The 17,063-nt window shown below is 40.3% G+C and overlaps 1 protein-coding gene across 1 annotated transcript in view; it reads right to left on the reverse strand.

Annotated features, from left to right (window-relative positions):
* The window catches only part of FAM117B (family with sequence similarity 117 member B), a 106,171-nt gene extending 93,836 nt beyond the window's left edge, over positions 1–12,335 (reverse strand). The window contains exon 1 of the mRNA XM_036254914.1: positions 11,744–12,335. Within this exon, the coding sequence (XP_036110807.1) occupies positions 11,744–12,335 (592 nt within the window). The remainder of the gene's footprint in view (positions 1–11,743) is intronic.
* Positions 12,336–17,063: the final 4,728 nt, after the last annotated feature.

The raw sequence follows: 17,063 nt of genomic DNA on the forward strand, positions 1-17,063 counted from the left end.
GAAAAGATAAACAAGATTGATTGACCCTTAGCCAGACTCACCAAAAAACAAAGAGAGAGAACCCAAATACACAAAATCAGAAATGAAAGAGGAGAAGTAACAACTGACACCACAAAAATACAAAGGATCATTAACAAATACTATGAACAATTATATGCCAACAAATTGGACAATCTAGAAGAAATGAACAAATTTATAGAATCATACAGTCTCCCAAAACTGAACTGGGAAGAGATAGAAAACTTGAACATACCAATAACAACTAAGGAAATTGAAGACGTAATCAAGAAACTCCCAGCAAACAAAAGCCCAGCTTGGACAGCTTCATGGGGTAGTTTTGCCGAACATTCAAAGAACTAACACCCATTCTCCTCAAACTATTCCAAAAAATTCAAGAAGGAAGACATCCAAATTTGTTTGATGAGGACAGCATAATTCTAATTCAAAACCAGATCAAGACACTATAAAGAAAGAAAACTACAGACCAATATCCCTGATGAACATAGCTGCCAAAACCCTTAACAAAATATTAGCAAATCAGATCCAGCAATACATTAAAAAAAATTATTCAAATAACCAAGTGGGATTCATCCCAGGGATGCAAGGCTATTAAAATATTCATAAATCAGCCCTGGCCAGTTTGGCTCAGCAGTTAGAGTGTCGACCTGCGGTCCAGAGAGACCCGGGTTTGGTTCCCGCTAAGGGCACATACCTCGGTTGCAGTTTGTCCCCGGCCCTGGTTGGTCGTGCGGGTGGCAGCCACTCGATGTGTTCCTTTCACATCGATGTTTCTCTCTCTCTCTGTTCCTCTCTCTCCCTCTCACTCTACCTGAACAAAAAATGGAAAAATGTCCTCAGGTGAGGATAAAAAAAAAATCATAAATCAATAAATGTGATACACCACATAAACAAAATGAAAGATAAAAACCATATGATCAGCCTGGCTGGAGTGGCTCAGTGGTTGATCATCGACCCATGCACCAAGAGGTAGCTGGTTCAATTCCTGGTCAGGGCACATGCCCGGGTTGTGGGCCCGATTGCCAGTGTGGAGTATGCAGAAGGTGGCCAATCGATGTTCTTTCTCATCGATGTTTCCATCTCGCTCTCCCTCTCCCTTCCTCTCTCTCTAAAAACAATAAAGAAAAAATGTTTAAAAATAACCACCACATGATCATATCAATAGATGCTGAAAAAGCATTCGACAACATTCAGCACCTATTTCTGATAAAAACGCTCAGCAATGTGAAAATAGAGGGATCATATATCAACATAATAAAGGTCATATATGAAAACCTACAGCCAACATCATACTCAATGGGCAAAAACTAAAAGCATTTCCCTTAAGAACAGGAACAAGACAGGGATGCCAACTTTCGCCACTCTTATTTCACATAGTACTGGAAGTCATAGCCCCAGCAATTAGACGAGAAGGAAAAATAAAAGGGATCCAACTTGAAAAGGAGAAAGTAAAACTGTTATTATTTGCAGATGACATGGTATTGTACATAGAAAACCCTAGAGACTCAATAAAATATCTACTAGACTTAATAAATGAATTTGGCAAAGTAGCAGGATACAAAATTAACATCAAGAAATTGATGGCATTCATATACACCAATAATGAACTCACAGAAACTAAAAAAAAAATCCCATTTACCACTGCAGCAAAAAAACCTAAGATACCTAGGAATAAACTTAACCAAAGAAGTAAAGGACTTATTTTCAAAAAAACTACACGACACTGAATAAAGAAATAGAGGAAGATATTTAAAAAATGAAAGCCTGTAACTTGTTCATGGATTGGAAGAATTAACATCATTAAAATGTCCATACTACCCAAAGCAATCTACAGATTCAATGCAATCCCCATTAAAATACCAACAACAGCCCTGGCCAGTTTTGCTCAGTAGTTAGAGCACTGACGCGTGGACCAGAGTCCTGGGTTCAGTTCCCACTAAGGGCACATACCTCAGTTGCAGTTTGTCCCTGGCCCCGGTTGGGGTTGTGTGGGTGGCAACCACTCGATGTGTCTTTCTCACATCGATGTTTCTCTCTCTCTTCCCCCCTGTCTCCCTCCTGCCCTATCTGAAGATAAATGCAAAAAAATAAAATAAAATATCAACAAATTTCATGAAACTAGAACAAATACTCCAAAAGTTTATATAAAATCCTCCACACACAAAAAACCCAAATAGCCACATCAATCTTGAAAAAGATGCATCAGATAAGGGATTAATTTCCAAAATATATAGAGTGCTCATATAACTCAACAAAAGGAAGACTAAGAACCCAATTAAAAAATGGGCAGGGGACCTAAATAGACACCTCTCCAAAAAGGACATAACAAATGGCCAAGAGACATATGAAGAAATGCTCAACGTCACTAATCATCAGAGAGAGGCAAATTAAAATGACTATGAGTATCATCTCACACCTGACAGAATGACTGCCATCAACAAATCATCAAATAACGAGTGCTGGTGAGGGTGTGAGGAAAAGGGAACTCTAGTACACTGCTGGTGGGAATGCAGACTGGTACACCCACTACTGAAAACACTACAATGTTATCTCAAAAAGTTAAAAATTAAACTGCCATTTGACCCAGTGATCCCATTTCTAGGAATATACCCTAAGAAGCCTGAAACACCTATCAGAAAGAATATATGTACCCATATGTTCATAGCAGCCCTATTTACAATCGCTAAGATCTGGAAACAACCCAAGTGTCCATCAGTAGGTGAGTGGACAAAAAAGCTGAGGTACATGTACACAATGGAATACTATGCAACTATAGTAAGAATGAAAGATCTCTTATCCTTTGAGACAACGTGGAGGGACCTGCAGAGTATTATTCTAAGCAAAATAAGCCATTCAGAGAGACAACTATTACATGATCTCACTTATTTGTGGAATATAATGAACAAAACAAACTGATGAACAAAATAGACACAGAAGCAAGGTACAGACTGACAAACCTCAGAGGAGGGGGCGGGTAGGGGGAGGGAAGAGATAAACCACAGAACTTATATGCATGTATGCATAACCAATGGATGAGGTGGGGAGCTTGGGAGGAGGGTGTCAATGGGGGGAAAAGGAGATATATCTGTACCAAAAATAAATTAATTAAAAATTTTAAAAATAGTCTGGCCGGTTTGGTTCAGCAGTTAGAGCATCGGCCTGCAGTCCAGAGAGACCCAGGTTCAGTTCCCGCTAAGGGCACGTACCTGGGCTGCAGTTTGTCCCCAGCCCTGGTTGGGTCGTGTGGGTCGCAGCCACTCAATGTGTACCTTTCACATCGATGTTTCTCTCTCTCTCTTCCTCTCCCCCCTCCCCAAACTCTGTCTGAACAAAAAATGGGAGAATGTCCTCAGGTGAGGATAAAAAAAAAATTTTTTTTTTAAATAGAATACAGAAAAGAAGAAAATAAACAAATGCAAGCTTATATAGAAAAAGCAATAAGCCAATCAGAGAAAGACAAATATCACATGATCTCACTTATTTGTGGCATATAATGAACAAAATAAGCTGATGAACAACATAGACCCAGAGACACAGAAATAGGGTTCAGATTGGCAAACCTCAGAGGGAGGGGGTAAGGTGGAGGGAAGAGACAAACCACAGAACTTATATGCATATATGCATAACCAATGGACACAGACAATAATGCTGGTGGGGAGTGGGGGATTGGGAGGAGGATGTCAATGGGGGAAAAAGGAGAAACATCAATAACAAAAATAAATGAATTAACAAAAAAATTTTTTTAAAGAAAAAATATCCTCAGGTGAGGATTAACCAAATATAAAAAATAAAAATAAATAACAACAAGACCCAACTGAATGCCATCTACAAAAATCCCCTTCTAATACAATATAGTTATGATGGAAATATAGAATAGGATAGAAAGCATGGAAAAAATAGATTATAAAAATACTAATCAAAGTAAACTTCAAGACAAATACAATTATCAGAGATAAAGGAAAATGCATAATTATAAAAAGGTCAATCCCAAAATGACATAATGATTATAAATGTTCCTGCATATTTTTTTAAAAGCTTAAAAATATATTAATCAAAAGCTAACAGAAATGGGGAATAATCCATTATTATATTGGAGAATTCAACACTGCTCTCTCAGTAACTGAAAAAACAAGTAGAAAATCAGCAAGGATACAGAAGACCTGAAACCCACTATCAATCCATTTAACCTAATTGACATTAGTAGAACACTCCATCCAACAACAGCAGAAAACACTGGACACATGAAACATTCAAGGTAGTTCATATCCATGGACATAAAACAAACCTTAACAAATTTAGAAGAAATGAAATCATAGAATGTTCTCTGACATGGAATCAAACTAAAAATCAATAAAAGAAAGCTATCTGGGAAACCCTCAAATATTTAGAAATTGAACAAAATCCTTCTAAATAATCAATGAGCCAAAAAGTCTCAGGGAAACTAGAAACTATTCTGAACTAAATTACAATGAAGATACAACATATATTTTGCAGGATGCAGCTAAACAACTGCTTGGAGAAAAATGTATAGCATTAAATACTTCAATTACAAAAGAAAGTCTCAAATCAATAATTTAAGTTTCCATCTGAGGAACTACAAAAAGAACAAATTAAACCCAAAGCAAATAGAACAAAGAAAATAATAAAAACAGGAACAGAAATCAATGAAACAGAAAAATAACAATGTACTAAATGAAACCAACAGCTGGATCTTTGAAAAGACCTAAAAATAATGATAAACCTCTAGCCACACTGACTAAGAAAAAAAAAAAGAAGAAGACGACACAAACTTCCAATATCAGGAACAAAACCCCAAAATATCCTTCACTGGTGAATGAATAAACAAACTGAGGAATATCTATATAATAGAATTCTACTCAGAAATAAAAAGTAATAAACTACTGATACACTCAATAACATGAATGAATCTCAAATGCATTATGCTAAGTAAATAAAGCCAGATGCAAGAAGCTTAGGTACTGTACAACTCATTTATATCATATTCTGAAAAATGTAAAACTACAGGAACCAAAAATAATTTAATTGTTGCTACGGACTAGAGATAAAGGGAGGGGAATGATTTAAAAAGGCATGAGGAACCCTGGCTGGTTTCGCTCAGCAGTTATAGCATCGGCCCTCAGAACAAAGGGTCTCCAGTTCAATTGCTGGTCAAGGGCATGTGCCTGGGTTGCAGGTTCAATCCTGGCCCTGTTGGGGTTGTGCAGGAGGCAACCAATTCTTGTGTCTCTCTCACACTGATGTTTCTCTCTCCCCTCCCTCCCCTCCACTCTCTCTAAAAATCAATGGAAAAATGTTCTTGTGGTGAGGATTAATAACAACAACAAAAAGGTATTAGGAAACTTCACAGTGATAGAAATGTTCTATATCTTGGTTGTGGTTGTGGTTGCAACTGTACATTGTCAAAATTCATACAACAGTATATCGAAAAGGATACATTTTAGTGTATGTAACTTATACCTCAATAAATCTGACACCACACATACCTGCCCAAATGAGACAAACCTTTAAAAAACAGTCAACAGTCTGGCCTGTATAGCTCAGTGAATTGAGCATCATTCCATGGACTGAGAGGTCCCAGTTTGATTCCCAGTCAGGGCACATGCCTGGGTTGGGGGCTTAATCCCCAGTGGGGGGGGGGGGAGGGTCATTCATGCAGGCAGCCATTCAATGTGTCTCTCTCACATCGATGTTTTCTCTCTCTCCCTCCCTCTCTAAAAAAATCAATAAAACCGTATTTTTAAAAAAACAAAATAGTCAGCAGCTTAAAAAGTTAGCTACATCCTCAGCTCTCACTTTCTCAATCTCAATATCCAACAGATTACCATGTCAAAGTCTCCTCAATATTTTTTATCCTTGCCATTCCCACTGTCATTGCACCTAAATTCAGGTGTTCATTGCCTGTGTAAATTATTCTCCTATAGTCTCTCCTATTTCAAATTCATACTTTACTCATCCTAAATATTTATAAACTCTATCCATTCCAAGAATGTTAATACTACTAACAACAAATTAGCTTTTCTTTTTTTCTAAATCCTCACCCAATGATATTTTTCCATGTATCTTCAGAAAGAACATAGGGGTCAAGAGAGAGAGAAACATCGACGTGAGACACACTGGCCAGGGATTAAACCGCAACCAAGGTAGGTGCCCTTGAACGGAATCAAACCCACAACTCTTTGGTCTGCGGGTTGCCGCTCTAACTGCTGAGCAAAATTGGCCAGGGCAACAAATACATTTCTAATACCTAAACAATTAGATGATGAGGATGATAAAGATGACATGAAAACAGCTAATACTGAAAGATTCCTATACCCACACAGAGATTACAAGCATTTTATCCTTCTAATAATCCCCTATTAAGTACTATTAGTTAGTATCCCCTTCCCTTTCTACAAGTACAGTGAATTTGCCTGAAGTTAAACAGCCACTAAGTAAGTGGTAATGCCAAGATTTCAACTTTGGTGGTCTGGCTCTGGAACTATTAACCATGGAATGTATCTATTTAAGGTCATTCTGAAATTTACCTTTCTACTCTCATTTCCTGCTGCTCCCTCTCTTCTCCCCGACATCCTAGAGTCTACATTTTTTTTTCCTTTATTGATTTTAGAGAGAGAGGAAATGAGAGTGAGAGAGAGAGAGAGAGAGAAACATCAATGAGAGAGAACATCAATTAGCCGCCTCCTGCATGCCCCACACGGGGGATTGGGCCCACAACCTGGGCATGTGCCCTGACTGGGAATCGAACTGGCGACCTCTTGGTGAATGGGTCAACGCTCAACATCTGAGCCACACTGGCCGGACTATGGTCTACATTTTAAGGAATACAGGATTTAATATATGTATCTTTTCACACCTCTATGAACCAATTGTAAAGTTCTGTTCCTTTTTTTCCAACCCAAATCAAAAGCCATCTCTTCTGACAGAACTTCTATAACCATTCCCTATAGAATTATTCATTTATCTATGAGCCCATTATATTATATATTATCATTTCATATACTTATGTACCAGTCTTACAGAGTCTCTGGAGTTCCCTGTTTCTTTTGCATCTTTGCATTACAGTTACTAACAGAGTAATCAAAGCTTACAGAATTTAATTTAATTTAATGAAATTTTGCTAGCCAAGCTATTGAACTAATAGTAAGGTTTTACTTTACCTCATCTTCAACTATAAAATACAGACTTTACAAAACAAACAGATTCCCTTTAAAGTGTGAAATTATCAGTTGTTTAAATGTTAGAGAAACACTGAATTCTTTAAGCTGTACTATAAAGTACAAGTCTAAAATGCTGCAAATGTTAAGTTCTGGTAGCCTACTTCCTCCTGATTATTAGTCCAGAGAACTCTATCTCTTGTTGCTGCTCTTGCCATGTCCCTCACCCAAAATAAACAACCAAATTCATACACAACATAATGCAACCAAAGTAATGGGAAAATTAGCAAAAACTTAACTTGCTATCTACATGTCAGTGACACTGCAAAATTAATTTTTATACATATTGTATTAATGCCATTTTCTCTAATGAGGAGTTTTCAAAAGATTTTCTTTGGGTGCGTCTAGTAACTTTTTTTTTTTTTTTAATTTAGAGTATGGCAAAATCAGAGTGGGGTGGAGATGGGGCTTTCAAGGTCTATACCAGGGCCTGGGAACCTACATTTTACCAAGGACCCTAAGTGATTCTGACAAAGATGAACCAGACCACACTCTGAAAATCAGTTCTAGATATTCACAGGCAATGTTCTCTCCAATTTGAAATTTCATACAACCATGAAAACTAAGCCTACATTGGCAATTTATGTTATATTCACTGAAATTAGAAGCAAACTAATATGATACACAATAGCTAACTTTTATGATGAAGTACAGTGCTGAGTATTTTTTAATTTTCTTTCATGTAACCCTTACCACGAGATGAAAGTGATATCACAGTTATCTTTTAGTCAGGACACATGCACGAGGCAACCGATCAAAGTTATTTTCTCTCTCTCTCTCTCTCCTTTGTCTTCTTTCTAAAAATCAATAAAAATGTCCTTGAATGAGAATTAAAAAAATAATTAAAAATGGAATTGCCTTATGACCCAGAGATTGCACTTTTGTGAATATATTAAATAAACCTGAAACACTAATTCAGAATAATATATGCACCCCTATGTTCACTGCAGCATTATTTACCATAGCCAAGCTATGAAAGCAACTCATGTACCCATCAATGGATGAATGGATAAAAATGCTGTGGTACATTTACACAATGGAATAATACATGGCCATAAAAAAGAATGAAATCTTACCTTTTGTGACAGCATGGATGGACCTAGAGGGTATTATGCTAAGTGAAGTAAGACAGAGAAATATCATATAATTTCATTTATATGTGAAATCTAATGAACAAAATAGAAACAGACTCATAGATACAGAGAACAGACTGACAGTTGTGAGGGGGAGAGAGGTTGGAGAGCTGGTTGATAAAGGTGAAGTAGTATAAATTGGTAGTTACAGAACAGTCACAAATATGTATGTTATAGCATAGGAAATATAGTCAATAATATCATGATAACCATGTGTGGAGCCAAGTGGGTACTTGAAGCAGCAGTACATGTTTTTCAAAGCACTTGGCTGTACATCTAAGACTAATACAGGATAATACTGAATGTAATTGAAAAAATTAAAATTAAAATATCTGTCAGAGGTGGGTGCTCAGTTTACCTTAGAGCAGCAATTTTCAATCATTTGCATCTCATAGCACATAAACTAATTACTAAAATTCTGTGGCACAATACATATACTTTTTGCCAATGTGACCCCAAAAAAGCTGTAATTTGGATTCATTCACACCAGACAGCTATTGTTATGTTGGCTGTTGTCATTTTTTTTAAATTTCACAATCTAAAGGAAAAGAGGTTAGGGCCCCTGACTAAATAGTCAGGTATTGCGTGTTTTAAAAATCCTTGCAGCACACTGCTGCCTTATAGTAGTCAAGAAAAGAGGAGTTCTGAAAGAGCCGATGATTAGCTTTAACCCTGGAGAAATAAAGTAACTGGGCAGAAATCCAGCATAATAGGAACAACCCTATAAAGATCCTGGGACCTTCAACTCAGGCTCGGACTTTCAGATATGAGATCCCTAACAAAGGTTGTGGCAACCAGTTCATCTAACAGACACCCAGAAAGTGGCAGCCTGATCTAGATGGACCCTGGAATTTGAGTGGAATGAGGTTTACAAAACTATGTAAGGTGTACCAGTAAAGATTTCTACTGAGGCTGTAAACTGGCAGTAATCTCCCTTTAATCTAAAAGACTCTCCAGGCGATTATTTCAATTAGTTAGATTAGCTCAATTGGTTAGAGCATAGTCCCGATACCCTAAGGTTGTATGTTCTAGTTCTATCTCCAATCAGGGCACATACAAGAAACGACCAATGAATGCATAAATAAGTGGAACAACAAAACAATGTTTCTCTCTCTCTATGTCCCTTCCTCTCTCTAAAATCAATAAACACATTTTTAAAAATAAATAAAAGATTCCCCTTTTCCCTCCTTCCAGTTTTAGTCAGAGAAGAAAAGCAAATAATCTAGTTTGTGCTATTAAGAATTGAAATCTGAACATTGTTTGTCACATTCTGCATGGAAGTTCACTAGAGTGAAACAAGAATATATTCCTGGAAAGGAAGCTATCAGATACCCACTTCAGTATAACTTAGTAACAAGCAGTATCCCTTTTAACACCTCGTTGAAGAGTGTTGCATTAGAAGAAAAGCACTTTTGATTTTTCTGGGTTGTTTTTTGTTTTTTTTTTGGAGGGTGGGTAATAAGAAGGGTTAATTTTACAGCATGAGTACTCTATGGAATAACAGGTCTGAGAGAAGGGAGCTTTGGGAAACATGAAGAATGAGCACATTGGGAGAATGAGATCCCTGGAAATGGAGCCCTTCTAGAGATCAAAAGAAAAGAGCACCTTTCTCCACACATTGCCAATACCTAATTTAACCCAGCTCCCCAGACTGCTGCTCTGCTTCCCAGGTCAGTTAAGAGGATAGCCAGAGTGTATTATCAGAATGCGGTCACTATCTCCTACCTCCATCTCTACTGCCCACTTAAGCAGCTCTCCTTCCCTTCTACCTGCCACACTATGCCAGCTCCAGAAGGCTGAAAGTAAACTGAAGCAATTAATGTTCACCAGATATCTCTAAGAGTTACTTCAAAAACTAAGTACCTTCAATTGTGGTGTGCTATATAATTTCCCAGGTTTCATCTTATACATCATAAAGCTAACCCTTTGATATGATATAAAAAATACAGTTTTGGAGTACCACCCAAGGAGAGTTCAAATACCAACTCTAACACTTAATACTTAACCTTTCTAAAACCTACTGTGAAAATTAAAATGAGAACTTGTAGGTAAGTCACCCACCATACAGTAGGAGCTCAGTAAAGTGATATCTACTATTTGAAGGGAAGGGGGGTCCTAGTACTTTTAACAATAAATTTTTTAAGCATTTTGCATTTTCAAAAGTTGTAAATCAGGACTCTTGCTCTAATGAGAAAACACTATTGATCATTTTTTCAGGGCAATTCTCTCCAAGAAAAGTATCCATTGTCTAAAATCTCTGATAAAATAAGTAGTGAGAAAGATTCATCCTACTCCCTGCATTTCTGAAGTGATTGAAATCACTTCATCTGTTTTATATGGTTAGGAAGTACTGTACTAAGTTTCCTGAAATTCCCAGCCATTCTGCGGGAAAGATTTTAACAGATATTCCTCAGACAAGGAAAAGACAAAGATTTAATGTTGGCAGTATTAACAAATAAGCTAAAAACCACCCATATCTTTCTTCACTAGATTCTAACAGGAAGGCAATCAGATGATAAATTTTCTTTCTTTTTATTTCCAAAACCTGCATTTCTCTATTGAGTTGCTCTTTATGAATGACTCCAATAAAGCCCAACAACTCCATTCAAAACCTTTCCCAGGAAAGCTGTCAGGTATAGAGAAAAACAATTTTTAGATCCCTTAAATAATAAATAGAAAAACCTTAAGTTTTGTCTTTAAAAAAACAAAACAAATGGTTTTACATCCTAACCACAAAATTAGTATATCAGAAATACACTCAGACCCTCAGACAAAGCCCATAAACCTTCCAAAAGAATCTTGCTTAATTTGCTTCACTTCTTGCTGCCCGCTTAGCAAGCCTTAGGAAATGTTAACACACTCCGTCTCACGTCTCTTCAGGCATCCAAATCTGCTATGCTGACGTATTCAGTCCCCCAAATCTGGAACTGTTTTGTGACAGAAATACTTAGCAGCAGACGTGCTATATTAACATTAACCATGTCACTAAAACAAAGTGACAAACTACTCCTAGCTTCACCGCCAAAGGAGGGTAAGCAGTAACCAGCGGGCGGCCATAATCGCAGATTTATTATCAACACAAATCAGAACAAGCACAAGGTTACCGGCTGCACGTCCACGGTCCGGGACAAGCGAGGACTGGCTCAGGGATGAATGAGGCAGGCGGGGAGCCCCGGGCCGGGAGCTGCGGAGGGGGCGCGGGGCAGGCCCGGAGGAGGCGGGGCCGCCAACACTCGGGCCCCGCCCCCAGCCGCCCTGGCTCCGCGGCAGCGCTGCAGTCCCCGCGCGGTAGCAACGCGCGTCCGGGACCCGGTCCCGGCGAAGCTTTCCCCTCACTGCACGGCCCCCAGCACGTACCTGCTTTGCAAACGGGGGCGCTCGGGCTCCTTCTCTCCGGGGAGCATCGGCTCTGCTCCGGGGACCTCCTCCGGTGCCGGACGCGGGCTGGGGGTGGGGCCGCGCTCACCTCGCCAGTCCACAGGTGGGTGGGCGATGAGCAAGGCGATGACACGGTGCCCAGCAGCGGCGGCGGGGGCTGCGGCCGTGGTGGGCTCCCGCGAGCCCCGGGCGCGGCGCCGCGCGTGGGGCTGGTACCTCGCGTGGAGGTCGCAGACGCGCCCGTCTGCGTGGCCACCGTGGGGCTAGTGCGTGCGGCCGCACACCCTCCGCTGCGAGTGGGGCTCGTGCTGCGCGAGGCTGTGCGCGGGCCCCCGCCGCCTGAGGGGCCTGAGGCGCCACCACAGCAGCCGCCGTTGTTGTTGCCACCGCCACCGCCGTTGCTCCGCGTGGGGCTGCCATGTTGCTGCTGCTGCTGCTGCTTCAGCTGGAACGGAACCGTTGCCCTCATGGGCTGCAGGCGGCTCCCTGCTCCCCCGGCCGTGGCGACCGCACCGCCCCCGAGGGAGCCGGCCGGCGTGGGGGACCCATTGCGCCTCATCCGCTGGGACATGATCCACCCTCCCCCGTGACTGGGCAAGACGGTGGGAGGGGGGTGTTGGATTGAAGGGAAAAGATTCTCGAGGCCGAAGAGAAGGCCCCGCGACGGGGTGACGAAGCCGGAATCTGGGGTGCGGGGGTTGGAGGGCGCCCGAGCCGCGGACGGCAGCAACGAAGTGGTGCAGCCGCCGCCGCCGCTTCTCCTCATCAACAATAGTGTTTCCTCCGCTGTCCCCGCCCCCTACGAACGCCCATTGGTGCAGCGTCAGCCACGCTCCAGCCGCTCCACCGCGCCCATTGGCTGCAAGCAGCTTGGGCCTTGGACCCCCGGGGCCTTAGAGAGCCTGGGTTTGCGCGGAGACCGTCTGCTCTTTAAAGAGAGAGAGACCCGCCCCCCAGGGGGAGGGGGAGCGGGGGAGCTAGGCCGTGTGTAAGTGTAGTGTGTGTGCGCGCGCGCGCGCATCTGTGGGTACACGTGAGTACGCGTACGCGCGCGCCTGGCCACGCGCGTCTCCCTTCCACTTAGGGGAGCCCTGGGCGCTCAGACTCTGGAATAGTGCCAAAGAGAATGTCGCTAACCAGAGCCGTCCCCAGAGATGTCTAAAGTCTTTCATAACTCATTTCCCTTCCTCTCAACATTCACTGACAGAGGCCGAGTACATGGCTTTTTTTCTTGATCTTTTTGTTCTGTCCTAATTCCATCAACGTTTGGTCAGGGCTCAAAAGAGAAGAAATTTAATTAATCTTACCAACATTTTACACTTCGTGTCTATTTTTTTTTTTAACTCTACAAAGAGCAAGTTTCAGAAAGATTAAAATAGTTTATTAGAATGCACTTTTAGATTGTATCTACGAAGTCCAGTTATCAAATGCTATTACTACCCTCCTGTATCTCAAGTAATCAAGAATTTATTTTAATCAGGTACTTCACAGTTCTCTGATCCCTTGGGAAGATGCCTGCTACCTCACAAGCTTGTGAAGGGCCTTAGTTTGCGAAGGGCCTTATTTGATCTTCACAATCATTATTTGAGACAGAATTGGATCAGCTATTCATATTTTTATCTAGTGGAGGAAACAGGTCTTTGTATTATGGGTGAGAACTCAGGAAGACAAGCAGTGACACTAGTTCTAAAATAACCTTAGGGGCTCCTCATCAAAACAAAACAAATGGTGGACCTTATCTCACATACTTCTCAGGCTCTAAATTGCTTGTCCATGACCTCTTTTCCCTTTACTACGTTATTAAATGTACATTCTAGACAGATTTCATCTTGTAAAAATGTGGGAATGGAAGGCACAGTATGATAGGCTCTGGATCTGAAATTCTACTGGGTCCCTGTGTATTGTGGTGGAAAGTCTTTGAAGACTTAGAGAAGAGATCCAGATCCCAGATCCACCACTTACTGTGACTTTTTATAGGTCACTAGCCAGTTTCCTTATCTGTAAAATGTAGTTAAACAATACTATCTCTTTCATCCAATTGTTGTGATTATTAACCAAAGGTTAAATGAGAATGTGGTATGTAGAAGTTACTTAATACTTCCAGAGTCTCCATGTGATTCAGAGGTCCACATCTCTCCTACTCCTCTGCCTATTCCTCCTCTCTCTCCCACCACAAAGAAAGTCCCCAAGTCTGGGAAAATGCCTTGTTGGCTTGTGCTCTGGATAGACCTGACATCAGTACAACAAAAATAGCTTTTCACTAGACAGGACACACAGGGAACAGCCAGCAAGATCCATGCAGAGAGCTAAGGTTGGTCTTAAAGCAAAAGAGAATTTAAGCTTTTATTTTATTTTTTATTTTTTTAATCCTCACCCACGGATATTTTTCTATTTATCATCAGATAGAGTAGGGGAGAGAGAGAAACATCGATGTGAGAGAGACACATCAATTGGTTGCTTCCTGCAGGACCCCAACCAGGGCTGGGGATGAACCACAACCGAGGTACATGCCCTTGACTGGAATCAAACCTGTGACTCTTTGGTCCGCGGGCCAACACACTAACCGCTGACCCATACAGGCCAGAGAGAAGATAAGCTTTTAAATAAGGATTTCATGGAAATTGCATCTGGCACTTTGTCCTGCACAAAGTAGGAGCTCAATATATATTTACTGAATTAAACTGTAGGGATTCAGCAGCCCTAAGTGTCTTAGATTTCCTGATCAATCACTTTTTTTAAAAATTAATTTGTTTTTGTTACAGATGTTTCTCATTTTTCCCCCATTGGCACCATCCTCCCCCTCCCCCTGCCCCGCCCCATCCCCAGCTTTGTTGTCTATGTTCATTGATCATGCACACATGCATGTAAGGTCTGTGGTTTATCTCTCCCCCCACCCCCCCTCCTCTGAGGCTTGTCAGTCTGTACCCCACCTCTATGTCTCTGGGTTAATTTTGTTCACAGTTTGTTTAGTTCATTATATTTCACAAATAAGTGAGATCATGTGATATTTGTCTTTCTTTGCTTGGCTTGTTTCACTTAGCATAGTACTCTCCAGGTCCTTCCATGCCATCTCAAAGGATAAGAGATCTTTCTTTCTTATAGCTGTATAGTATTCCATTGTGTACATGTACCACAGCTTTTTAATCCACTCATCCACTGATGGACACTTGGGTTGTTTCCAGATCTTAGCTATTGTAAATAGTGCTCCTATGAACATAGGGGCACATATATTCTTTCTGATTGGTGTTTCAGGTTTCTTAGGGTATTTCCTAGAAGTGAGATCACTGGGTCAAATGGAAGTTCAATTTTTAACTTTCTGAGGTAACACCATAGTGTTTTCCATAGTTGCTGCACCAGTCTGCATTCCCACCAGCACTGTACTAGAGTCCCCTTTTCTCCACACCCTCGCCAACACTTGTTGTTTGATGATTTGTTGATGGTGGCCATTCTGACAGGTGTGAGGTGATACCTCATAGTTGTTTCAATTTGTATCTCTCTGATGATTAGTGATGTTGAGCATTTCTTCATGTCTCTTGGCCATTTGTATGTCCTTTTTGGAGAGGTGTCTATTTAGGTCCTCTGCTCATTTTTTAATTGGGTTCTTTGTCTTCCTTTTGTTGAGTTGTATGAGCACTCTATATATTTTGGAAAATTAATCCCTTATCTGATGCATCATTAGTGATTATGATCTCCCATATAGTGGGATCCTTTTCCATTTTGATGGTTGTTTCTTTCGCTATGCAGAAGCTTTTGAGTTTGATGTAGTCCCATGTGTTCATTTTTTCCTTTGTTTCTCTTGCCTTAGGTGTTTGATCAATCACTTTTGATGTTACTAAACTAGAGACCTATTTGTTGAAAGCAAGAGACTTTTAGCTGTTTTGAGCTAAAGTACTAATTTCAGCACAGAAAATTATTAGAGCAAAGAGTTAAAATGTCCCTGGCTCAATCACGAGTTCACCTTTTGCTTCTAGTAATGTTTCCTATAGAAACCCAAAACTCCATAGCTCCAGAAAATGCCTTTTTCGTCTTGACATCTTATCTTACTCACTTACTTTTGGGCATGTCAACTGAAGCAGGTATTTACCATTTCAACCCCCTTTGTACTAAAGTATATTTGTGATGACTTGTAAATAAAACTTTGAAAATATGAAATCATTTGAGAATGCTAAAAAAAATGCTCACTTGGATACTTTAGAACTTTTTGGTCTGATTTTAAGATTTAATGGCAATGCATAAAAGCATCATTTACATGACTTCATTATTTGTCACTGAAGATTCAAAACAATGCATCAATAGGACATACTAATGGCCTAGAGACATGGGAAAAAATGCTTCCCTGTTGTAGTGATTATAACACAATTATCTGTGCAGTATCTATATTTTCTTCTCAGTGTTAAGCTCTTCAAGGAATGTTCATTGGCTGCCTTCTATGTGCAGAGTACTGTGAGAGATGTTGGCTCTACAGCAATGAACAAACCCACAAGTTCCTTGTCCTCTTGAACATACATCTGCTGGAAACAATGAACAAAACAGGCATGTGTGCACACACATATAACCATACGTGAATAAATTACCGATCACAAGGTTCTATAAAGTAAGCCACAGAGAGCCATGAAAGAGGGCAATGATGGAGATATAGTTAAACTAGATGGAAAGGACTTTCTGAAAAGGGAACATTTAAGATAACACCTGAAATACAAGAAAGAACATGTTCTATCCATGGAAAGAACATTCTAAGCAGGAAAGAGTTGTACAGAGACTAAGAAAGGAAAAAGCTCTGTGTGTTTAAGGAACTCAAGTAAGACCAGTATCAGCAAAGGGGAAAGTAGTTAAAAGATAAGATTTAAGAGGTAAATAGAGGCTAGATAATGTAGAGACTTTTAGGCCCTGGTAAGGGATTCAGATTTATTTATTTATTCTAAGTGCAATGGTGTATTTTGAATAAAGCTGAGTCCACTCATTGCCTGTATCAGCATAGCGTCTCATTTAGGAAAAAAACACAGATAACAAACTAAAAATGAAGAGCAATCTAATATTCACTGAAGTCTATGAAAGGTACAAAGGGAAATTTCTTTGCATGAGTCTCAGTGAACATGATTTTTAAAATCTTGATCCAAATTCTGCTCAGCATAGCACAGCAACAGTCGCCAATCTCTCTTCTCTCTAAATACTACCCCCAAAACTAGGCCAGACCTGGATCTTGATCTTCTTTCTTTGGCTTCATTCTCTCACCTTCAAGAGTCCATTCTTGCTCTATCATTTCTGACCTCACCATTTCTGCTTCTCTACTTCAGAACCC

Source organism: Molossus molossus, unplaced genomic scaffold (genome assembly GCF_014108415.1).
Source record: "Molossus molossus isolate mMolMol1 unplaced genomic scaffold, mMolMol1.p scaffold_m16_p_11, whole genome shotgun sequence".
Classification (NCBI taxonomy): domain Eukaryota; kingdom Metazoa; phylum Chordata; class Mammalia; order Chiroptera; family Molossidae; genus Molossus; species Molossus molossus.